The following is a 25852-nucleotide window of genomic DNA, read 5'->3' on the forward strand; positions in this document are numbered from 1 at the left end:
CACAGGCACACAGCTAATAACACACAGAACCTGGGCTGACCTGAAGTTCTCAGGAGTTCCTTGCTCCTAAAGGCTTGGGCTGCCTTAGAGGAGTGCTCTCTGCTCCAGCCAGCCCAGCTCCAGGCTGGGTGAGGAGATATGTGTGTGTGTGCACATGCATGCATGCGTACCTGTGCATTAAATGCAAAACTTCTTCAAACTCTTCGAAAGCAGTCAATCCATACAAAAGTGTCAAACAACAACAAAGGTGTGACAGTAAAGAGTGTCCCTGTCTTTACTCCTAACCACCCAAAAGTTGGAAATATGTGTGCATAAATATTTGCCTATTACTATCCATCCATCATCCATCCATCCATCCATCCATTCATCCACCCACTTCCTCATCACACAAATGAAGAAACCAAGGCATAGAAAAGTCAGGCAACCTGCCAAATGGATACATAGCTAGCTGTCTATTCCGTGGGATCTACATCTGAGGATTCAACCAAGCATGGGTTGAAAACTTTTTTTTTTTTTCAAATTGCTTTTGTACTGAATAGGCACCAATATTTTTTCCTTGTCATCACTCTCAAGAAATATAGTATTAATAACTATTAACATAGAATTTACGTTGTATGGGCAATACAAGTAATCTAGAAGTGCTTTAAAGTGTATGGGGAGATGTGATTAGGTCAGAGTCTATAGAAGTGCTATGACATTTTATGTAAGGGTCTTGGGTGGCCTCAGATTTTGGGTATCCTGGGGAGGGAGATGGTCTGGACCCAATCTCCCATGGCTACTGACAACTGTGTATATATAACACACATATATAGATACACATTTGCACACATATATACATGCATGAACACAAACATCAATGTTATACACACATGCATACATACAATGCTATATAAGTACACATATGTGAAGAAACGTGTATGTCCTTTTCAATCTAAGAGTATCTATAATATGGCTGCTGCTCTAAATACACTTGTTTGGGGGCTGGTGCTGTGGTGCAGGAGGTTAATCCTCTGCCTGTGGTGCCGGCATCCCATATGGGTGCCGGTTCTAGCCCCAACTGCTTCTCTTCCAATCCAGCTCTCTGCTATGGCCTAGGAAAGCAGTGGAGGATGGCCCGAGTCCTTGGGCCCCTGCACCCCCACAAGAAGACCCAGAGGAAGCTCCTGGCTCCTGGCTTCGGATTGGCTCAGCTCTGGCTGTTGCGGCCACTTGGGAGTGAATCAGCGGATGGAAGACCTCTCTCTCTCTCTGTCTCTAACTCTCACTGTCTGTAACTCTACCTCTTAAATAAATAAAAATATTTTTTAAAAAACAAAATACATACGCCTGTTTTTACCCATATACAGCATGGGCTTTCCTTCAGTCACCATGTTGATGGTTCCATTTTACTCGTCTTAACAACTTCACAGTATTTCCCGCCATGACCGCAGCCTCACTTACATAATCTTTTTCCTAGAGATGGACATTTAATTATCTTGCTTTTTCTCTGACTCCAAGTAATCCTGCAAAACGAGGCCACTTTGTACACATGTCCACAAGCAGTGTATATTCAGCAGACTAGACTCTGAAGGAGGGACCTTGCTGGGTCTGATGGTTTCTGTACCTAGCATTTGACAGGGAGACTCCGTGCTGTCCCAGACAAGGTAGCAATTTGCACTTCTATCCGTGGTCCACTCTTTTTGCCAATAGGAGATATTAACGAGCCTTTGAAAGTTCTTTCGGTACACTGGGGAAAAAGGCCTCATTTTAATTTAAATTCCCCTGGCTGCCGGTCAGTAGAGAAGTTGCGCCTTTTCCTGGGCTTTCTATCTCACACAGCCTTTCCTTGGACTTCTCGTACCCTGTTTTGCTGGCAGATTGTCTTCTTCAGAGGAACTTGTGGACTAATATCACGTTCACTTCTGTCGGTTATAAATATTGCAATTATTTCCTGTCTGTCGCCTATCTTTCACCTTTGTTTCCAGGATCTTTTTGCCACACCAAAGTTCAAAGAGTTTCTGTGTAGTTAAATTGGTTGTTCTTTTACTTTATGGTTCCTAGGTTTTATGTTTGTCTTAGAAGAAACTTCTGAGTAAGATTTCCGCAAAAATATATACCTTTCTGCCCGGCTAACATAATGAATACATGCTCAGGGTAGAAATTAAGGAAAGCATGGGAAAGTACTCGCTCATATGCCACCACCTCTAACTACACCACCTAGGAATAGCCATCGTCATTTTGGTGTGTGTTTTCAATCTTGCTTTTCTTTTGCAAAACTAATTAGAAGCAACATTCTCCCTGGTAACCTGTTTTCTCACTTAATAGACCCTGAGTGTATTCTGGGTACTTCTGTAACAGCAGACTTAAAGGAGGTGTTGTTTAATGTCCAAGGCACATAATGCTTATTTATTGAATTGTTATGTTCTCTATTTTTAGAAATACAAATTTTTCCTGAATTTTTACTATTACAAATAAGGCTTAAATAAGCATTCTTGCAAATAAATATTTGTGCAGGATGGTAACCAAAGGAATGTTCTGGAAGCGTGGTGGCCAGGATAGGGACGGTTAGCCCGGATCTGCCAACTGTCTTCCCGAGATTGGGTTCCAATGTGCCCTCCTTCCATGAATGAACGAAGCTGCACGAGTGAATTCCCAGGTCTCTCATCTGCACCAGGCAGTAACCTGGAAAAATCACTCCCCACGGTTTTAATTTGCATTTCATTGATTACTACTGATGGCAAACATTTTTTCCCCCATACGACTTTGGTTCTTTGAGTATCCTGGGAATTGTGCATCCATGCTCTTTGCTCATTTTGTGATATTTGCTTTTTATTTATAACAATTTATTTCTATTTAGATGCTAAGAAAAATCACATAGTAACTGCCAAGGGCACGGCTCTACTCCCAGCTTACACTTGCCTTTCTAGTTCGCTCGCTCCGATTTCTGATGCAGGGGCTTCCAATCCGCTAACCTCTCCCTTTGTAACTCCCCCTTTGCTGTTACCCCGAGAACAGCATCTTCTTCTTGAATTCCCGCCTGCATTTTCTTCTGATCCTTTCACGGTTTCACTTTTTACAATGAACTCTTTAATCCATCTGGAATTTACTTCGCCATAGAACGTGAAATAAGGATCTGATATTGTGCTTTTCCAGGGAGTTAATCAGCCCTATTTATTGAACTGCATTGCCCTTCCAAGCTGATTCGAAATGTCGCCTTTATCACATCCTGCATTTTTAGGTGTCAGGTGCTGCTGGGCGTCCTATCTGTTCCACTGACGTAAGGAGCACCAGAACACTTTGACCACATGGCTTTACAACCACACTTCTGATGTCAGGCTGTGTGGGTGTGGAGTGGGGCATTTTACAACTTCCCACATTCCCAATGCACCCGCAGCAGCCTACTCAGGATTTGGGGCGGGGGAAGGAGCCACAGAAAGGCCTTTTGCTCACCCTGCCATGATGGACCAGGGAAGTGAGTCCTATTGGTACTGGGGCACTGAGGTCTAAATCACCCGAGCTCCTAGGAGTGCTTGGGGGAGACCCTGACGGGAATCAGGAGGAACTGAGGATGGCGGCTCCTGGTGGGCCAGCATCACTAACTCCAGGCAAGGCCTAGCAAGCAGAAATGCAGACACACCTCCGGGAGGCCTTGCAGAGAGACAGCACCTTAGGTGCACAGGATGAGGAGCAGGGCTTTCCTAGGGCGGGGGCAGTCAAGGGGGCGTGGAATGTAGATTCTATTTTGCAGGTAAACAGGGCATCAGGTGTGATGGCTGGGTTGGAAAATGGTGTTTTCTTACTTAGAAGCCAATGCAGGGCCCCTGAGCCTCCTCTGCTGGGCAGGTTGGAGGCCAGGTCCCTCGCTGAATGACAGAGCCGGCAAAGTCTGCAGGTAGAAGACTACTCCAAGGCACCCAGTGGACCGACGGTGGGCGTGGCTTCCGTGTCAGCCTCCAGGGGCGTTGGGGACCAACGTGCACTTCTGCTGCAGGTTGTGGTTTTGCTTCCTCTCATCTCCACCCCCAGTGCCAAACAGGTGATGGTCACTTCTCCCTTTCTCCCAGTTACTTCCCCTCCCCAGTCAACACAGGAGCCAGCCAACTCAGGTGGGGCGCTGTGGGGGTGCCCTGCACCCTAGGATTGGAGGGGCCTGCTCCTTCCCCCACCCACAGCTCCGAGATTGTCTACTGGTGACCAGGGCATTCTTAATTCGGGTTGACCACCTCTAGTCTCAAACTCCAAAATGCTCTAATATTTGAAGTGTTTTGAGCCCTGACCTGATGTCCCAAGTGGAAAGTTCCAGTCGGTGAAACTTTGTTTCCATCACAGAATTATTAAAAACGTACTGTGTAAAATTACCTCCAGGTTCTCTGTACAAGATCCACACAACGCGGAAGTGAATTCTGTGTTTAGGCTTGGGTTTCATGGCCAGGATAACGCATTATCGGTGTGCGCATATTCCAGAACCCTTCCCCCCAGAAATCCGAAATCCAAAACAGCTCTGCTCCAAGCCCTCCGGGGAAGGGATGCACAGCCTCTCCTGACTTGCCTGCCTCGCCTCCCCGTATCTCAGGCACCTTCCACTTACTGTTCGGCTGGGATGTAGCCATCCACCAGCGGGCTGCACTCCACGCCAGCCACCTTCACGTGGGAGGCGATGTCCCGGAACTCCAGGCCCAGGTTCTCCCCACGGATGGTGACCTTGGTGCCCCCTTCCCGGGGGCCTGTCACTGGGATGATCTGGAGGGAGGAAGACAGGGAATGACTCAGACCCTGACACACAGCCCTTGCTCAGCTGCAGGGGAGCTGGGACAAGCTGCTGGCTCCTCTGTCGCCTGCGCCCAATTCCCTGAAGGGGCCCAAGTTCACCAGGGCGCCCCAGGCCTAGGACGTATCCACAGGCACTGGCTTTGGGTAAAGCAGTCAGTGTGTGTTTTTGTGTGGTCCTAGAAGAGAGTTCAAAGCCTCTGGTGTATCTCCCACTGTGCAGAAGAGACTAGCGGTCGGGATGTGACCAACAGTACTACTGAGTACTGTGTAGAAGATCAATGTGAGAGCTGCTGGTGCTTGGTTCTACGGGATCTACTCTCAGGGAGAAGACAGTACCAACGTCAGCCCTGAGCCTCCACCCCACGGCGATCCCACCCGTGGACACCGCAAGACCCACTCCCGTGCCACTGCCACATCACCAGGCTGCTGTCTCTGTCCCCACTGGAATTCCAAGACCCTCGTTGGCTCCTTTCATGGCAAGGCTCATTCCTTCCTGCTTCTCCTTTCTACCCTGGGGATCTGAGTCTGTGAGCAGGGACGCTGTCTCCCTCCTGTGGCTCCTTCAGTGGCAGCCCGGTCTGTGTGTCCCGGGTTGTGACTGTGGGAAGCCACAGCTCCCCGGGCACACGGGAGTGTCCGTCACAGCCCAGTGCCTCTGTTGCTCACCTCCATTTCTGAAGGAGCTGGGCTTGGTTTTGACTTCACCCTTGCATGGTGGTCAAAACGCCTGGTGTCCCTTCCCCAGGTGTCGCGGTGTTGCACACCCGTGGTTGGAATGTGAAGACCCAACCACCAGGGGCACACTCTGCACACGGTGCATACTGTGAGTGCTGCCGTCTGACCGTGACCCCCACGGCTGACAGACCAGGCCAGGGGGCTTTCCCACCTCTAGCCCATAACAGCCAGTCCTACTCTCCCTGCACTGCTAGGATCACAGCTGGGTTCCTTCTTGGGGTGAGGGTACAAGATGGGGTTATGAAAGATACTAGGCTGTGGCCACCTGTATGCCGGCATTCCCTATCAGCAGAGCACTGGTTCAAGTCCTGGCTGCCCTGCTTCCAATCTAGCTCCCCGCTAAGGCACCTGGGAAAGCAGAAGATAGCCCAAGTGCTTGGGCCCCTGCCACCCTGTTGTGGCCATTTGGGGAGTAAACCAACAGAAGGAAGACCTCTGTTTGTCTGTCTCTCTCAGTTTGCCTTTCAAATAAATAAAATAAATCTTTATTAATAAAAAAAAAGGAAAGACACTAGGCTGGGCAGCTTTGCAGCGGAAGGCTCCCACCCGCCTCCTGTGTGTTTGTGAGTGAACAAGTGCACAAGTGTGATGGCCACAGACTGTGTTCCCATTGCAGTGGGAAGACAGCTACCTACGAGACACAGACCCTGACCTGCATGGAGGGGGTGACAGATGCGGGGAAGGTGGAGAGGGGAGTCAGGGTTCCTCGCCAATGCCTGCCCTGACAGTCTCCAAGGTCCCGGCACTTGGCCTCAGCCCCCCGCATGGTGTCCAAGCCTGGGCTCCCATCCTGAAGGGGCAGGTCCCCCTGTGGCCCAGGGTCCGCCAGAAAGCCAAAGCCAGCACGGAGGTGGGAAACACCCTCCATGGCAGGGAGATCTGCTTAATTTTCCATCTCCTTCCTGTGATTTTCTCGGATGCAGTCCAAGAAGAAAGCAAGTCCCAGGGGTTGCACCTGATGCACCAGGAGCTGCCATGTTCAGCAGCTTCTGCGGTGGCTTCGGGTTAGGGGAGCTGGGAACAGCAGTTCCTTGAGCAGGTGCAGGGTGGGGGTGGGTGGCTGGAAAGGTGGGAGGGGCTCAGTCCGGGTGTGTCCAGCTGCCCTCCTGCTCCAGGTCATTCTGTTGCTTGTGCTGCCAATACTCCCCCCGGTTTAAGAGTCACTGCTTACATCCCTGTCCATGCAGCAGGCTGAGAGCAAACTCCCAGTGTCTATGCAGTCAGGAATGTGAAGGGGAAGCGGCTGGCATGTGGGGTATGTTCTGAGGGCCATGCCAGGGGCTGTTCCCTCCACAAAGGCCAGACCCCTGTGCGTGTGCACTGTATGTGAGAGGCTGTTGTGAGACTCACCACTGCAATGTGCAGGAGCAGGAACTGGGGGACCAGGAGACTCAGGGCTCAGAACCGTGTCATTTCCACTTTGCTTAGCATCACTGTCTCTGTGAGCCTTGGTTCCCACCTGGGAAAGGGTGATGATTACCCCGGCCTTGGTGGGGAGGGGCTTTACAGGGTGAAATGTGTCCCTCCCAACTCACAGGTGGAAGCCCTAACCCTCAGTGTCTCGTATTGTGGCCTCCTTTGGAGATAGGGACTTTACAGAAGTAGCTTGAAGATTTATTTATTTATTTATATTATTTATTTTTGAAAGGCAGAGTGACAGAGGGACACAGAGAGCTGCTGGTTCACTCCCCCAAATGTTTACAACAGCCAGGGCTGGCCCAAAGCCAAAGCCAGGAGCCAGGAACTCCATCTGGGTTTCCTAAATGTGGCCAGGGCCCCAAACACTTGGTCCATCTGTTTGTTGCATTCCCAGTAACATTAGCAGAGAGCTGGATGGAAAATGGAGCAGCCAGGACTCAATCAGCTTTCCTATGGGATGCTGGCCTTGCAGGCAGAGGCTTAACCGGCTATGCCACAAGGCCAGCCCCCTTACAGAGGCAGTGAAGTTTAAGGGAGGCTATTAGGGTGAGCTTTAGCCCATAACCGGTGTCCTCATAAAAAGAATTTGCACACATGGAGATGTGCACAGGAGAGAGGATGGGACGAGCCTGGGGGACGATAGGGTCGACAAGCCAAGGAGACAGGGCTGGATGGCTCCTTCCTCTCTGCCTTGCAAGGAGCCAGGTCCTCCTGACCCTGACCTTGCAGAACTGAGACCCTGAGCGCCTGGTGTTCACACCACCTGATTGGTGGCGCTTCTTTACTGCAACCCTGGGGACCTACTCTAACGCTAACGGGGCTGAGGGGAAGACTGATGGAGAAACTGTGCAGCCCCAGATACATGGCCCATACCCATCTTCTCCACAGCCTCTGCCCTGGGGTCCCCCTGAACCAAGCTCAGATCCACTCTACTTCTGCCATCTCTCGGCTTCTGTTTGGCTTTGGGTGAGTCCTGAGGCCTCTCTGTCTCTCCACCTCCCCATGGCTGGGCTCTGTCCCCTGGACCCCCACGGCTGAATGCCCAGTGAGGCGGCCACTGATGGAGACTCTCGGAGACACAGACAGACGGCAGCAAGGGCGGAGCCCGTTTGGACACAGGAAGGGAAGGGCTGTGAGGGAAAATGAGAGGCATCCAGGTCCAGTGGGGACCACAGGGGTGACCACCTGATGGCCACACGTGGCTGGCAGGGACCCCAACCCCCTGGCAGGGCACGGCTCCCGGCCCCAGCTTACCTCTGTGATGCGAGGGTTCGTGCACTTGCTGTTAGCACCTGACAGCTCCAGCCACCGGCTCTCGTGGGCAGGACAGTGCTGGCGCAGGGTGCACTGGCCGGGGCCCTGGCACCAGCCGCACTCGAAGTCGGGGTCAGCCTTGAGGCACAGCCCGCAGCTCTGGCGCATAGCTCCACACTTGTAGAGGTGAACTGCAGGGGGCACAGGCAAGAGGCGCTTGGGGGTGGGGTGGGGACAGGAAGGGGCTGGGGTGAGGGCACCCAGGGCATCCTGCTCTGCTTAGGTCTTCTGAGGCAGAGAAAACCAAAGAGAAACTCCATGCCTGAGCTGGAGAACTTGACAAGGGAGGCCATGTGTCCCCAGCCACACTCGGCAGCCCTGGGGCTCCTCATTCCACTCCCCTCCCCTTCCAGAAGCTGCGAGCCCAAGCTGAGCCCACCTCGAAGCCCAGGAGGGAACAGGGAAGGGTGGGCAGTGGGGAGGCTGTGGAGGAAGGGCTCCGAGGCCAGCGGAGGGCCAGCCAGGAGAAGGCTGGGGTGGGGGAAAGATGACCCCGTACCTTTGTTCTGAGCCGGATTGTCGATGGTGAAGTGCCCGTTCCACACGACCGTCAACTCCACGGGCAGGTTGTTGATGCCCATGCCTTCGTAGGAGTACTGCCGCCATGTGGAGGGAAAAGGAGAGAAGGAGGCTGTGTCACAGGATGTCCAGGGAGGGCCCGAGTGCTCCAGCAGGGGCTGAGGACTGTGAAGACCTGGATACACATGCACCCGTGGATGGGCAGGGCAGGGAAGCAGGGGGTCTGGAATGTAGGGTGGGGGTGAGGCCAGGCCTCTGTGGCACACCTGTGTGGGTGCACACCTATGCAGATGCATATCCACACACAGGCTGGTTTAAGGGGCAGAGTGGCACAAGCCAGGTATTCACTCCCCATGGGTCTCCATGAGGAGGCTGTGAGCAGGAGCCTGGACGTGCCCACCCTCCATGCCCGACAGTGGGCCCACCCTGAGATGTCTAACCAAGGGAGGGGATATTTCCTTCCAGACCGCCCCGGGGACACCAGCCACGAGACCAAGGAGCTGTAACTTCCAGGAAATGTTCAGGGTGTATGGGACCTTCCCAGGAGCCTGGATCGGGACCCCCAATTCACAGGCAGACTGCGTGTCTGCAGAGAGAAGAAATGAAGGGGCTCTGTGCTGGGGGGATGTGAGGCTGGGGTCTGGGTAAGAGGAGGAGCCAACGGGAGCTCAGAGGAGAGATGGGAAATCCCGAGGGGACCCAGGAGGACAGGCCTGGGGGTCTGGGTTGAGACGCTGGGGCCCTCACTGGCTCCAAGCCAAGCCCGCCCAGTCCAGCCTCCTGCTGGGCTGCTGCCCTTGGTGGGGGATGCCTCAGGCCTGTGCTCCTGCCCAGCTCCCCTTGGGACCTGATGCTACCAGCTGAGGGGTGGGGGGAGGCAGCCCCCAGACATACCAGCCTCTGACAACAGAGGCCCCTCGGTGCTCAGGGGAAAGAGGTGAGTGAGGCACTCAGAGCCAGCCCTGGGGCAGCGCTTCCAGGTCCTACCATAGGGGTTTGCTGGCTACCCCACTAGAAATGCTGGCCACAGGGCTGGGATGCAGGAGTGGGGCCGAGACGTCCAGGGCTCTTGGTGTGAGGTTGTGTTTACAGAGCCAATGGCTCTTTGAACTCCGTGTTATGGTTTGGAGGGGCTGGGCCTGGGGGTGTTGGCTGACGCTATCCTGCTGTAGGCGTGGCACCTTCCCTGAGTGAGGGGACAGCCACACTCATCGGGAGTGCCCAGCCTGGGCAGACACCTAGGGGCCTGCTGTCTGTGCACCAGCCTCTGGGCAGGAATAGGTCTGTGGCCTGCTTGCAGAAGCTTCTACAGACACGTGGAAACCTTCAGTCCAGGAGGTTCCAGTGCTACAGAGTGCACACCGAGGCGACCATGCGGTGGCCGTGTGAGTTGGACACATGTCCATGCTTCTCTACACTCTGCCCTGGGCTCCAGCATTGCAACATAACTGCCTGGCAATGCATGCCCATGACACTGGTCTGTGCCACCCACACCCACACCAGCTCTCTCTGGTGGCCAAGGCCACTTGGACCTAAGCACAGAGCCACCTGGCCCTGCAGACACCACATTGGACTCTCCGACTGTCTATGACTCTGTCAGCAAGACCTCCCCCAGCCCCCTTCATCTGCAGAGGTCACATCCCAAGACCCCCAGTGGATGCCTGAAACTGTGGCTAGTACTCAGCTCAAGATACACTATGCTTTTTCCTATACATGCACACCCAGAATAAAATAGAAAAATCAGGCACAGGCCGAGATGAAGGACAATAGCAGAACACGGATGACTGCCACATACTGTGAACAATTCTGTTCTGCTCTCTTGATCTGATCACCCAGGGGGCTTCTGCGATTACGGGGCAGGAGAGCTACACAGAGTGGACACACTGGATGGTGGATGGGTGAGGTACACAGCGTGGACACACTGGATGGTGGCCGGGGGAGGTACACAGAGTGGACACGCTGGATGGTGGCCAGGTGAGGTACACAGAGTGGACACACTGGATGGTGGCCGGGTGAGGTACACAGAGTGGACACACTGGATGGTGGCCGGGGGAGGTACACAGTGTGGACACACTGGACGGTGGATGGGTGAAGTACACAGAGTGGACACGCTGGACGGTGGCCGGGGGAGGTACACAGAGTGGACACGCTGGACGGTGGATGGGTGAGGTACACAGAGTGGACATACTGGATGGTGGATGGGTGAGGTACACAGAGTGGACACACTGGATGGTGGCCGGGGGAGGTACACAGAGTGGACACGCTGGATGGTGGATGGGTGAGATACACAGAGTGGACATACTGGATGGTGGATGGGTGAGATACACAGAGTGGACATACTGGATGGTGGATGGGTGAGATACACAGAGTGGACATACTGGATGGTGGATGGGTGAAGTACACAGAGTGGACACACTGGATGGTGGCTGGGGGAGGTACACAGTGTGGACACACTGGATGGTGGATGGGTGAGATACACAGAGTGGACATACTGGATGGTGGATGGGTGAGATACACAGAGTGGACATACTGGATGGTGGATGGGTGAGATACACAGAGTGGACACACTGGATGGTGGATGGGTGAAGTACACAGAGTGGACACACTGGATGGTGGCTGGGGGAGGTACACAGTGTGGACACACTGGATGGTGGCCGGGGGAGGTACACAGAGTGGACAAGCTGGACAGTGGCCGGGTGAGGTACACAGCGTGGACACGTTGGATGGTGGCCGGGGGAGGTACACAGAGTGGACACGCTGGACGGTGGATGGGTGAGGTACACAGAGTGGACATGCTGGACGGTGAATGGGGGAGGTACACAGAGTGGACACGCTGGATGGTGGCCGGGGGAGGTACACAGAGTGGACACCCTGGCCAGTGGCCAGGTGAGGTACAGTGTGGACACACTGGATGGTGGCTGGGTGAGGTACACAGCATGGACACACTGGATGGTGGCCGGGTGAGGTACACAGTGTGGACACACTGGATGGTGGTTGAGTGAGGTATACAGCGTGGACATGCTGGACAGTGGCTGGGGGAGGTACACAGAGTGGACACGCTGGATGGTGGCCGGGGGAGGTACACAGAGTGGACACACTGGATGGTGGCCGGGGGAGGTACACAGTGTGGACACACTGGACGGTGGATGGGTGAAGTACACAGAGTGGACACGCTGGACGGTGGCCGGGGGAGGTACACAGAGTGGACACGCTGGATGGTGGCCGGGGGAGGTACACAGAGTGGACACACTGGATGGTGGATGGGTGAGGTACAGTGTGGACACGCTGGACAGTGGCTGGGTGAGGTACACAGCATGGACACACTGGGCAGTGGGCTGAATCCCTTCCCATTGGGACAGCAAGATGGTCTGCCAGTCCATCAGGCCACTCAGAATGGAGTGCAGTTAAAAACCTACCAACAGTTTGCTTCCAGGATTTCGCATTTGTTGTCTTCAGGCTGCAGTAGACCTCGGTTAACTGAACTGCAGCAAGTGAAGCTGGGGTGGGGGTGGGGAGCTGCTGTAACCACCCTCCCAGAGGCAAGTCTGACCCCTGGGCAGGCGGGCTTGTCTGTCCCACGTGGTCCTGAGTTTTCTCACAAAACCACTGCTACTCTAGACTGGTGGCTCCTGGGGTCTGTGAATCCTTATGTCAGAGTCAAGGTCAAGATCAAGGTCAAGATGCAGAGTCCAGGCCCTGTCCCTGAACTGCTGAGTCAGGCTCTGGAGACAGGGAGCACCTGGGGAGAGCCCCCTCTGTGGTCCTGGTCCTGGCTGAAGCTGGGGCATCCCCATGACGTACCCAGGGGAGGGGGTGGTGTGGAGGGGAGGCTGAGAGCACTCACTGAGGGCCAGAGCACTGCCTCCCACAGCCAGGCCGGGGACCTTCCCATCCCTTGCCTCCTTAGAGGCCCCAGTGGGGAGAGGCCATCAGCCAGAGAGCTCCAGGTAGCACTGGCCGCTCCAACCCAGGATGCGCACCTTCTCATCACCCGGAGGCTGCACTGGGGGACCAGGGCAGAGGTCCAGCCTTGCCGGGGGAGGCCAGTGGTGGCTCAGGCAGGACTGGAGCCCAGCGTCTGCCTCCCAGGCCTGGTCTAGCCAGAACCCTAAGGGGAAGCGGCAGGTGGTGATTAGAGTCTTCCTGGCCCTCTTAGGAAGACAATTAATTCTGCAGGTGCATGTGGGTGGGGCCGAGGTGCACACCTGCGTTTACATGCGTGCTGGCTGGGAAGAGGTTACCGCACACACTGGTATTATCTGTGCATCCACAAATGCACATTTGTGTGCACTCACACTCACACACACACACACACACAGTGTGTTCTGCCAGCCACCAGCTGTGTGAACTGGAGCAAACGATCCAAGTCTCAGTTTCCCCATTTGCAAAGCGGGACTGTGAAGCAGCCCACGCCTCCGGGGACCGCTGTGAGACTTGGAGAGAGCGTGTGCTGTGCTCCAAACACGGTGTCTGTCACGTAGTCTCAGCGCTCCAATGTTTTGTGTATTTCAATCCATGTCTACACACTTGGGGTGCTCTGCAAAACGGTGTTTATATTCCCTGTGTTTACGCTTCTGTGTATGGAGTGCTTCTGTGCCAGACACTTGGTGCATATGGGGTTGTACGCATATGAGAGCCCGCTGTGCTGGTGTGTGTGTGTGTGTGTGTGTGTGTGTACACACACGTGTGTATGTGGAGGTGAAGAATTTTTAAAGAAAATTGCAAATAAAAGGCTTTGAGGACCAAATACTCTGATAGCATTTTCTGCCCCCCCACCCCCATTTCTGAGACCAAACCATGAAATACTACAGAAACCCAGACCCCGGGTGCTCCCTGCCGCCCTCCCTGTCTCTAGTGAAGTGGCTGGGTTTTTAAGAGTCCCTCTTTCTGGACAAAGAGACCTGCACCCCACCTGGGGGTGCAGGCAGGGGCTCCCCTGCAGCAGCTGGGGGAGTGTGGACCCCCATGCCCTGCCCCGCTCAGCACTTACGAGGCTCTCTGCTGCCGGCACGTCATGAGCTGCATGGAGCCCAGTGCTGCGTGGCAGGGGGGCTACAGGCTCCTGGAGCCCAGGAGGCGAAGCTGCCCAACCAAGGTGTGGCACACCACGGCTGTGCTGACGGATGACTTCACCCGTTACCTTGGGAAAGGGTGAACCTCAGCCTCTCCTCCTTCTAAAGCAGAGAGAAGATCCATACAGCTGAGACCCTCCTTCGGCCAAGCACTGCTTGGTCGCCAGTGCCAAGGCCCTCTGCTGGGAAGTTCTACCATCTGGGCCAGCAGGTCTGAGAGGCTATGCAGGGAGCCAGGCAGTGCCCCGCCGGGCTCAGCAGACCTGTTCCCACCTGCAGGCCTTGCACAAGGTCAGCTGGCTTTTCCTCCTTCCCTTCCTCCCTTCCTTCCCTCCCTCCCTCCCTCCCTCCCTCTCTCTCTCTCTCTCTCTCTCTCTCTCTCTCTTTCTTTCTTTCTTTCTGAAGAGGTAGAGAAACAGAGAGGGAAAGACAAAAAGAAAGACAGACGGACAGAGCTTCCATCTGACAGTTCACTCCCCAGATGCCCACAACAGCCAGGGCTGGGCCAGACCACAACCAGGCGCTGGGAACTCAGTCCAGGCCTCCCGCATGAGAGCCAGGGACCCAAGGACTTGAGCCATCATCACCCGCCTGCTGGGATGTGCATTAGCAGGAAGCTGGAATAGAAGAGGAGTAGCTGGGACCTGAACCCAGTCCATTATGGGCCAAATGCCTTTGTGCCACATGGGGTGCACTAAAGCACCAAGAGAAAACCAGAGGCCAGTGTGGGTCCAGGGAAGCTTGGCCTGGAGCCCCAGGCCCTGTTGAGCAGAGCACCAGCCAGCCAGCTGGCCTTTGGGCACTCACTGGCCACGGCCAGCCACAGAGGTGGTTGCTGGGCGCTGTTATTAGCCGCACCTGATGTTTTGCTGATGCCTTGATCTAGAGTAGGCCATGCACACCCATGGTGGCTCCCTGCCCCACTCCTGCCCGCGGGGACCCCCTTCCCTTCCCATCTCCCTCGGGAGCTGCAGTCATTGGCCCAGGGCCAGCCCCCAAATAATGGGGCCGGAGAGACTCAGCCTGCCTTGTGCAGCCAGCGTGACGCCCACACGGTAGGCCCTGATTTCCCTGTGCTCTCCTCGGAGAATTCTTTCTGCCCTCACAAACCCGGGGCACTCTCCCTCACAGCCTTTCTCCTCCTCCCATTCCAGATCGCTCGTGGTGTTAGCAAAGGAAACAATCCCCGCCAAGGCTGACCGGTTCCTGCTCCCAGAGATAGCACCAAAGCCAGCGCATAAAGTGCTCAGCTGCTGGTTCCCCTCCAGTGTCGGCTCAGTGGGCATGTCATGAAACCGAGTTCAAGTTCTGCTGTATGACCTGGGCCTGTCGCTTGCCCTCTCTGTACCCCAGATACCCCCCCCCCTCTGTAACAGGATGATGGAGAGACTCCCCCAGGTGTCTGGTCCTGCCTGACAGTGTCTTATTCTCTGCGACCTATAGCCCTTGGATTATGACCCCAAAACTTTCTTAAGGAAGTCAGTTGGTGGCAGGCAGTGCCCTGGCCCGGACCAACAAAACACAGGGGTCCCATTGCTTCCCCTGAAGACAGAGGCTCAGGGCTAGCCCTGTGGCACAGCAGGCTAAGCCTCTGCCTGCAGCATGAGCATCCCATACAGGCGCTGGTTCGAGTCCCAGCTGCTCCTCTTCTGACCCAGCTCCCTGCTGATGGCCTAGGAAAGCAGCAGAGGATAGCCCAAGTGCTTGGGCCCCTGCACCCACATAGGAGATCCAGAAAAAGCTCCTGGCTTTGGGTTGGCTCAGCTCCAGCAATTGTAGCCATTTGGGGAGTGAACTAGTGGATGGAAGACCTTTCTGTCTGTCTCTCCCTATCTCTGTCTATAACTCTACTTCCCAAATAAAACCTTTTTTAAAAATTTTGAAGAAGATAGAGGCTCTTGGGAAAAGTCAGAGCAGAGCCCTCCTGAATCGTGGGACTCCAGTGGGTCCTGGTGGGGCCAGGGGGCCCCTCTCCTCTTGTCTCAGTTTCTCGGACTTGAAAATAGTAGAGAAACAAGCTCTCCGATGACTGGGGGTGTGGAAATGACTAAGTCCCCAGGGAGCCGTCACCTGGAGGCACCCAGTTCTGGTCTGCAGCAGGTGAGGAGGCCGCAGGCTGCTGCTGAGACCTCGGGGGCCAGTGTGCAGCCGGCTGCTCCCAAGTGCTCAGGGGTGGGTGGTCCCGTCCTCAGTGGTGACAGCCTCAGGCTTGGGGCCTTCAGCCTTGCTGTCTCCTCTCTCCACTGCCCCTGGAAGCAGACCTAGAAGGGCCTGAGTGAGCCCATGCACTCAGGAATACTCGGGCCTCGGAAGCAGCAGTGACTGTTGGGCCCTGGGGTGTCAGCTTTCCCGATGGGAATCCCAGACACGAGGTGCTGTGGGACCAGCAGACTTCTAAGGGCCCCAGAAAGCAGAAACCCATGTGGTGCCCATCCTCGTTCCAACCTCAGCCATTCCAGGGGGAGGCCACCACAGAGGAGGGGCGGCTTGCACCTGCCCAGGGCTGCCCAGATCCCCCTGCGCCTTTGTTCACGGGATGCCGGCTCCCATATTTGGGGTCCCCTGTGCCCACTGAGGGCTCCCTTATCAGGTGGAGGACATTGCAGCCCAATGGGCCTCTGATCCAAGGCAGTGTAGAGGATGACAGAAGGCCCCAGTGAGCCTTGTGGACTGTGAAGTTGGCCCCCGGGGCACAGAGGGAGCTCCAGTGAACTCGCATTAATTCCTGGGGTACCTTTGTCTGGTTAACCGAGGCAGCCAAAGCATGGGGCCCAGGGCGATGTCTGTGCCCCGCTGTGGGGAGCCCAGAGTGTGGCAACTGAGGCTGCAGACTCTGTCCTCCCTCCTTAACCCTCCCTCCAGGGTGCGGCTCCTCCCAGGAACCCTGGCCGTTTTCCCCAGGGTCTGAAATCCCCGCTTGTGTCTCGGAGTGCGAGGTGGGGCCCAGGTCTTTTCTCTCTGCACAGGGACCTTGTTTGGGGAGATTTACTTGAGCCAAGCCCACGGGGCTTGTCTGCCTGGCCTCCAGAATTTACGAGGAAGCGAGAGGTGTTCAATATCACCCCTGGCAGGCAGGTTTAATCCAGATCCCTGCAGAAATCTGAGAAAAAAAAAAAAAAAAAAAACCTTCCTGGCTGCTGGGGGAGGCGGGGCGGTGCCCAGCGGAAGCCGGGGGAGGGGGTGACAGGTTGGGATTTTTGTCCCTGGGATGCTGAGCAGCCTTAAGCAGGTGTATGGGCCACCCCGAGCCCTCTTCCTCCAGGCTGCTCTCCTGCTCCAAGAATGGGGAGTTCCGGTGAAATCCTTTGTCTGCAACTCCCCTGGAGGTCCCCCATGACACCCTCAGATACAGTCACCATGTAGGAGTGGGGCCCAAGTGCAGCCCAGCCACACCTCATACCAGCTGTGTGACTTCCAGCGAGCCACTCAGCAGGTGGGCAGGGGAAGGTTACCCCAGAGTGGGCGGAGCTCCAGCTTCAGGGCCTGATCCTACCTGCACAGCCTCACAGCCCACGCTGCAGCCCTGACATCACACTTTGACCTTAAAGATTCCTAGACTGCACGCGACTGGGTCCCCGAACCTAAATCTGTCCCTGGTCCCAGGCCCCGATCTTCTGATTTTGCACAGTAAAGAACTTGAAGGTTTTTCTCTGCACCTTGCAAATGTTAGGAGTCAAGAAGTCTGCCCACTCCTGGATCATGAGCCTGGGAAAGCAGCAGCAGATGTACCGAGGACTGAGTCCCTGCCACCCACGTGCCAGACCCAGATGGAGCTCCAGGCTCCTGGTTTCAGCCTGGCCCAGCCCTGGCTGTTGCGGCCATTTGGGGAGTGAACCACCGGATGGAAGCGCTCTTTGTCTCTCCCTCTCCCTCTCTGAGTCACTCTGCTTTCCAATAAATAAATAAACTCAAATACAAAGGAGTCCCATCTTTGTCTCTGCGCACCTGGATGCACAGCCAAGAGCCCAGAAGCACTGGTGACACCAGAGCGGGAGCTGGGAAGGCAACATAGTGACGAGGGCAAGGAGGGCAGGCAGGGTGACGCGCACGGCTAGTCTTCTCGGGCAGCCTGGGGCAGCCAAGCCCTTCCCAACAGAGCCTGGGCTCAACGTGGCTTTCTGAGCACTGGGCAGGGCCAGAGCTGATCTAAGCAGCGCATTCCCGGTCAGCTCCCTCCGCCAGCAGACAGGGCTCAGCGGTCCCTCGGCTGGTCCTGCAGCCCCTCCTCCCGACAGGGTTGCCACTAGGCTCACACACCCTGGGGGGCTGCAGAACCCGGCACAGCGCTGGGGCCCGTGCGAGGGCACCGAGGGTGTACGAGGAGGGTAGAGCAAGCAGGTGGGTAGGGAGAGGAAGGGATCTGCAGAGCGGGGCCTGGGGGGAGGCACGGGGCGACTCACAGACGTGTTCTGGCACTGCACGCTGGAGCTGTTGAAGCGCAGGGCGGGCACCCTCTGCTCGCTGCCCTGGATGGTGAGGATGCACTCGTAGCCGCGCTGCCCCGACTGCGGCTGCGGCAGGTTCTTGGCCTTCAGGGTGATGGGCTTGATCACCTCCACGGGCACCAGGATCTTGTCCACGCGAAGCAGCTGGGGGCAGTCCTGGGGGCAGAGGGCACAGCTCAGGTCGCACGCCGCCGGGAAGCCAAAGGGGCAGAGGCCTCTGCAGACACCCCTTCCCCACCAGGCTCCATGCTGCTACCTCCCCCAGACACGCCCTAGGAGGCCCAGGGCTCTCAGGAATGGGGCAGGGAAATCCCTGGGGAGGAGGGGGCTCACAGTGTTGGGTCCACCCTCAGGTTCCTTTCAGTGCCTCCCCCTGCACGCCTGAGTCTCTGACACTGTTGCCATCTCCTACCAGCCTAGCAAGACTGCTGCTGCTGGCAGGCACCCATCCCATGGCCACTGACGGCCTCCTGGCCTGCTACATTCCAGGTGGCCAAGACTCGGGGCTGGTGGGCTGCGTGGGACGGTCCACAGGGAGGCAAGGCCCTGGGCCTCAGCTCTGGCTCTGGCCCACAGCGGGCAGGGCCAGGGGGGAGTCTTCCGTACACGGGTTAAGTCTGGCACTTAGAATATTCTGGAATGGGCTCCAGAAGTCTGCTGAATCCAGAAGCTTCTGATGAGCTCTGGGGATGGGCTGACCCCAAGGAATTGCCCCTCAGAGCAGAAACACACCCAGCTGCTCTTAGCTGCCAGCGATGGGCACGCCCACCCCTGGAGCCACGTGGGGTGGGGCCTCTGGGGAGGGAAGGGTTAAATCACCCAGGCCACAAGCTCTGTCCGGGGACGACCTGGGAGAGAAGGGGGCTGCAGCAGGAGGGGGTGCTGTGCCCGATAGAGAGGTGGAGCTGCTGGGGCACCTGCTGGCAGTCAGTATCTGGGCCTGACTGGCGTGGGCAGGAGCGAGGCCTCGGTGTCCCTGGGCACACAGAGAGAGCCCAGCCTCGGGCAGGCTGCCATGGGGCCCGCATCCCTGCTGAGGACGCCTCGTCACAGGCTCACAGGTGACTCTCGGCAGAGACTTCCTCCTTCCACCGGGCCCGTCCCAGGCGAGGAAGGCAGAACAGAAGCCATGGTGGCAAGGAGACCAGACAACCCACAGCTGTCGCTCCCGGGCTCCTAAACAAGCACAAACCGAACAGCTCTCTGGGGCCACGGAAAGCTGCACCCTAACAAAGCTGGCCTAGAGCCTGCTTCGGTTCCTGAGCCTGCCATGGGACCCGGAGCCCACGACAACCCGACTCCGACACTCGACCTCCTCATCGGTCGACTGGGTGGGACTCCAGGGCTCCGCCCATCTCACCCAGCCGTGAGGCATGCTTGGGGGCGGCAGTCTCTTCTGTCCTGGCCATGAGAACAGAGGACAGGAAAGGAGGTGGGGAAATAGCAGAAAGAAGGGAGAAGGGCAAGGAAAGCTCCAAGGGACGCTTGGAGAAAGAGAGGGAGCCAGAGGACCGAGGGCCCTGTCTCCACCCCAAGCCATTGACCTCTGCGCCCCCCAGCCTCCAGGCCGCCACACCGTGGCTCTGAGGAACAGCTGCACCCCTCCGGGTAACCCCTGGAGAAAGGGACGCAGAGACTTGCACGGCTCTTTGCACTCCACAGCTCACGTGTCTGTGGATGGATGCCCGGCCAGCACACACGCACACACGACGGAATAGTAAGCAGCCAGGAAGAGCAAGGACGTCCCGACGCAGGCTCCCTTGCCCTCCCCAAGAGTCGCACCCAGGCTCCTTGGGAGTCGGCTGCTGAGTCTTGACTGCCAGTGGGCCCGGGAAAGCCACAAAAAGGTCCGTGGCTCTGGGAGCAAGTTTTTCAACCATAACTGGGGAGGCCCTGGGGCGGGGCTGGGCTGGGCTGGGCAGCTTTGCCTCTAGTGCCGCTGCTCATGACCCCAGTGCCCCTGTTAAATGAAAAGTAAAATGGCACTTCCTCCCTGGGCAACAAGGCGTTGGCACCCATCATCTCAGACTGCAACCTGCCTCGTGCCAGGACGCCACGTGCAAGACTACCCCCAGGTGCGAAAGTCGCGGGCCACTCCAAAGCCACGTCCTCGCTGCTCCACGCCTCACGCTCGAGGTCCTGGGTTCATGTCCAGGGGTTCAGACCCCTGGCCTGGGTCCTGCCCTTTGCAGTTCCTCAACTAGAGAGAGTCCGGCTGGGGAGCCAGGGGCTGGGGGTCCACACCAGTTTCCCCACGGGCCCCAGTGTCAGGAACAGTGCTCTCCTCATTGATGTCTTCAGCCTCAGTGAGGATCACAATTCCTTCTTGGGTGCACTTTGGGGGATTCTGGGAACGGCCCCTCATGAAGCTCTGGGCACACAGTGAGCTTCAGATGTGGGTTTCTTCCTCCCCTTCCCCCCAGCCCCCTGTTCCCCCACCTCACAACCAAAGGACCCATCTTCCTTGCCCCCGCCCCCTGCGTGCCTTTTCCATAAACACCTGTCAGTGCCCACTGTCACTCCTGCTCCTGCCCCGCACAGGCCTATAAATCCAGTGGCTCCAAGTACCCCAGTGGCCAGGGGGCAGGTAGGGAGGGCCCTGCTGCGCCCACTGCTCCCTCGTCTGGGAGGTGATGTCCTGAAGCTGCAGACTCTGAGACAGGAGACTGGCCAGCACCCAGGTGGCCCTGGGCAGTCCCTCCAGCCCTCTGCATCCCTCACCATACAATGGTGAGGCTGTGGGTGTGGAGCCCCGGGGACACCGGAACATAATAAGAAACAGGTACCCGGCCTCTGACCCTGCTTCTTGGCACGGAGCTTCTAAAACCTTTGGAATTCTTGAGGAGTTGGGGGTGGGGGGCGGGGAGAAGGCTGCAAGTGGACCTGAAGGGGGCGTGGCCTTGTGGGGCTGAGCCCTTGTCCTGTGGGATCTGAGGCTGACTCGGGTAGGCAGAGTCAGAATGGAGATAAACTGTGGGCTACCCGCGGTGGCCTGGAAGAACTGGAGCATTGTTCAGCACGGAGAAAACCTGCACATTTGGTGCCCTGTGACCGATAAGAGAACAGTTTATTTTCCTTTTAAGCCCAGCACTAGCATTCACCTAACAACCAACCTGGACCACATCTCTGTACTTATTTAATCTGTTCGAAGCTCAGTTTTCCCAGCTCTAAAATGGGCACACGAATACCTGCTCAACCAGCCCAAAGTGCAGTATTCAAAATAACCAGGGAAATGAGCACAGAGGGGCTGTGGTGGGGGGGCAGGTGGGCCTCCTGGATGTGCAACTGCCTGCCAGTGACGAAGCGTCTTCCTGTTCTAATAATGGGAGTGTGGCTGCTGATATGGCCGCACGGGTGAGAGGGTACTGGCTCTGGGGGCAGGGTGTGCTGCTGTGGAGACCCTAGGTACCAGGGTTCAGGGGATACCAGGGTTCAATGCAGGGCACACGCCACCTCCTCCACTGCCTTGCACACATCTACCTGCTACCTCCTCTCGGATCTTAGCACGCCTGATCACCTCCACGGTTCGGGATGGAGAAACCCGGGACACCGGCTGCCTCACTCAGTACTCGCAGTGGCTACAAGCACAGTACCTTACCGATCATCTGATCGACTTTACCCACAGCTGGGAGCTGGCCCTGTCCAGAACTCCTCAACACCATACTGCTTGGAACTTCTCAGGGTGCGTATTTTTCCAAACTGACATTTGACAGGGCCAGCTCGTGGAGGACGGGAAACACCTGTACTCCACAGGCTTGCAAGTGCTCACGGTAAGCAGGAGGCTGTGTGTGCCAGTGGCTACAGGGTGCAGGTGTAAGAATGGACTGAGGGGCGGCGGGGAGTGGCAGGGGCTCGGGGCTCCAGCAAACCTTTCATGGCTTGGCAGTAGGGGGTGGCTGCTCCTTGCACATTTTGGTTTCCACTTAAATGCACACAAAATAAATATAATGCATTTTGGTCTCCACTTAAATGCACACAAAATAAAGAAAGTGCATTTTGGTCTCCACTTAAATGTACACAAAATACAGACAGTGCTACTAATTGCAGGGAGCAGGAACTCAAAGCTGAACTCTGAAAGCCAGAGAGATGCCTCTCCGTCCGCCGTGTCCAGCATGTCAGCGGCTGCCTTATACAGAGGTTTCATTGCTGATTTAAATAATTGAACAAGGACATAAAGAATGCTGCCTGGCCGGGAGAGAAAAGGCTGCCTGCGGGGCTGGGCTGCCAGCAAAGGAGGCGGAGGTGGTGGATTTACAGCCCCCGGTGTGTTTACAAGATGAGAGCTCTAATTCTCCGAGTGGAGTTGTTACAGCCCAGAGTGAGGAACGGGAAGCTCACAGAGAGGGAGCAGAGCCTGGGCAGCTGAAGAATAATAATATATAATATATTATATATTATATAATATATAATATATAATAATAATAATATGCAGGTCATGTCTCCCCACCCCCAATCACTTTAGCCTCCAGCAATTCCAGAGACCAGCCAGCCCCAGCCACACCGGTCCTCTAACCATACGCGCTCACCTTCTCGGACCTGCGGCGCCCAATACACAAATGTCACGCGCCATATATTCTCTTGCTGTTCTCTGAGTTTATAATGCCATTAGCATGATCTACGATGGGCTGGTTTATGGAGAGTGAAAGTAATAATATAGAGAGGAAGTACCCAGAACCTTAGGGGGAGGGGCAGCCCAGACAGATGGAAAGAGAAGTTGTCTGGATAATTGAATACCCAGGGTAGGGGGTGGTGCCTGGCTTAGAGACAAGTTCTCTAAGCTGGGTCTGGGCTTGGCTTGCTCGAAGGAGGGTGAAGGACATGGCAGGTGGTTTTGTTCCCTTGGATTGGATGCCAAAAATGGCTCTTCTGCAGGGAGGCAGGCAAATCACCAGCAAAGTGGGCTGGCTGGCTGACCCTCCAGAGCACAGCCGGTGCGGGAATGCCCGTGGCCTGCCCTTGTCTCGGGGCACGGGGAACAGGGCAGTCTGGGACGTTCCCCGCCTTGCAGATCTTCAGGCCCGGAGCAGACTTGAGGACACCATGTCTTGGCTCTGGAAGTCTTCCCGGGTGAGTTGCGGTGGTTGGGATGTTGGGAGAACCTTTCTTCCTTTCTTTCTTTTTTTTTTTTTGACAGGCAGAGTGGACAGTGAGAGAGAGAGACAGAGAGAAAGGTCTTCCTTTGCCGTTGGTTCACCCTCCAATGGCCGCCGTGGCCGGCGCGCTGCAGCCCGCGCACCGCGCTGATCCGATGGCAGGAGCCAGGTGCTTCTCCTGGTCTCCCATGGGGTGCAGGGCCCAAGCACTTGGGCCATCCTCCACGGCACTCCCTGGCCATAACAGAGAGCTGGCCTGGAAGAGGGGCAACAGGGACAGAATCCGGCGCCCCGACCAGGACTAGAACCCGGTGTGCCGGCGCCGCTAGGCGGAGGATTAGCCTAGTGAGCTGCAGCGCCGGCCGGGAGAACCTTTCAAGCACACTTTGTGAATCAAACAGAATTCATTTGCCTCCTCTGATCTTGCAGCTGTTCTCTGCAGTGAGCACTCGGCTGAAGTTCAAGTGGAGAGAGGCGCTCCTGGGACCCTCCTCTCTGAGCCTGAACACCTGCCGGCCGCGAGGCCCTGGCTTTGCCTGGAGAACACAGCATCAGGGCAGCTCACTTTGCTGCCCTTCTCACTTTAGAAGGGGGGAAAAAAAACACAGAACAGTCCCTCGAGGGCAGATTCCTGCCAGTGGATTTGCTTTTCCATGGATGTTCCTGTTGGTTTCCCGAAATCACCGTTATTAAGTGCACAGGCCTGCTGGGACGGCCAGACTGGCCTGTGGAGGAGGAGCAGTGCCGTGCCAAGGGCAGGTGGGGTCGGTGGCTCCTCCAGCTCGGCACAGGGGTGGGCCTGGCTCGGCTGCCCCAGCAGAAGGCCATTCCAATGGGGCGAGAGAAGCAGCCCAGGGTGTGAGAGCAGAAACATGCGGTCACCCCCGTCCAGTGCCACCTCCCCTCTCCTCTCCCTGGTTCTACTCGGTACCTAGGCACTGACGGCTGATGTGGAGATCCAAGGTTGTTATCACAATGCCATCATTAGCTGAAACAAAATCATTCCTTGTAACTGGAATACAGTTACTATAAACGGCATATGTTGTTGGGCACTCTGCTTCTAATCATCGTAATTATGTTATAATACTCCCCATTAATATAATAACAACAATGATCCGCCAGTTCTCCGTTCCAGACCAATAACTTCACCTGAACATGCTCTTTGTTCTGGGGGAAAAAGAGGTAATTCAGCATCCCCGGAGACGGTCGACAAAGCCCGTGTTGGAACTGGGAGACGCACGCAGATGAAAGCATTCCTGGAGGGACACGGTGGTGCTGGCGAAAGCCACCTGGCAGCCTGACCTCTGGCTAACAAGAAGGGCCCTGTCTGCATCCCTAACTCGGAGGCAGGAGGGAGTGAAAACCCAGGGACTTGCAGGTCTTGGCCTGATTGTCCAGGGTAGCTGCAGGCCACGGGGCCGAGCCAGGGTCACTGCCAGGCCAAACTGGGAGACCGAGACCTTGATGTGAGCTCTCCTTGGGCCATTGCTACCTAGCACGATGGAATGTTAGGATCACACAGCCCCACGGCGGCCCCACTGCACGCATCTCTAAATCCAGACCGCCCCAGCTGTCGCTCGGCGTTTCACCTTGCACGGCGCTTTGTCAATGGGAAATGTTCAGAGTCACCAGGACCAACAGCTACTTCCCAGGAGGACGGCAGAGGCTCCTGCCGTGAGCCAGCCCTTCCCGGGTGTGGAGAGGTGTGTGCCTGGGGACTGCCACAAAACCAGCTTCCGACGCTCTACTTTTCCTTACTACCCCATACTCCTCCACTGCCTCCTCCCAGACACACCTACAATGCTAAAATAATGGGAAAACGCAGAAAACAAAAGACACAACAAGGAGGTTGTAGTGCACAGCAGACCTAGGGACCTCCCTCTGGGTTTTGAGCAGCATGGCCTCTTTCCACCGCCCCAAAGGGGCTCGAGCAGTCAGCCGTTCACAAAGACGTGTTTGCCCACTTCCCCTGCGGCTCACTCACCAGGGAGTGGGGGCTACAGCACCCTGCTGGCCCACCGGGCGGTGCTCAGCGCTGGCTTTTTCTCCACGGTCACGTTCAAGATGGCCCCAGTACTGACTTGGGTGGATGCGACCTCCAGGATCCTCAGAGCGTCCTGCTCTTAGAATCAGCAGGCACCCAGGCTAAGGCACAGCCAGAGATCACGCCACGCAACAATGCGACGGGGAGGCACGGGCAACGCCAAGCCACTGTGGGGCCTCTCGCTGCACAGCCTGCCAGCCTCGCTCTAACTGGGCCCGTGTGACAGGGGGAGAACTGTAGGGCAGCGGGGGTAGCTTGGTCCACCTCCATGTCCCTCGATCTGTCTCCGACTCCGTGCCCTTCTCAGGGGCCCAAGGGGCTGTGAGTCCCCGGCAGCCTCTGGCAGGGCCAGGCCCACGTGGTGGGGTGCGGGGACCGCCTTGTAGCTGGGTGCTCCCTGGACCCTTCTAGCCGGATCCTTTCGTGGCTCTGGGGAACGCGGTGCGCCCTTGCTTTACGTTC

The 25852-nt window shown here is 56.4% G+C and overlaps 1 protein-coding gene across 2 annotated transcripts in view; it reads right to left on the reverse strand.

Annotated features, from left to right (window-relative positions):
* PLXNA4 (plexin A4) overlaps positions 1-25852 on the reverse strand; it is a 581206-nt gene that overhangs the window by 50471 nt on the left and 504883 nt on the right. For both annotated transcript variants that reach the window (XM_051848991.2, XM_051848990.2), the window contains exons 10-13: positions 18209-18409; positions 8717-8813; positions 8158-8348; positions 4568-4719 (exon numbers count right to left, since the gene is read on the reverse strand). In XM_051848991.2, coding sequence (XP_051704951.1) covers positions 4568-4719; positions 8158-8348; positions 8717-8813; positions 18209-18409 — 641 coding nt within the window. The remainder of the gene's footprint in view (positions 1-4567; positions 4720-8157; positions 8349-8716; positions 8814-18208; positions 18410-25852) is intronic.

Source organism: Oryctolagus cuniculus, chromosome 3, assembly GCF_964237555.1.
Source record: "Oryctolagus cuniculus chromosome 3, mOryCun1.1, whole genome shotgun sequence".
Taxonomy (NCBI): Eukaryota; Metazoa; Chordata; class Mammalia; order Lagomorpha; family Leporidae; genus Oryctolagus; species Oryctolagus cuniculus.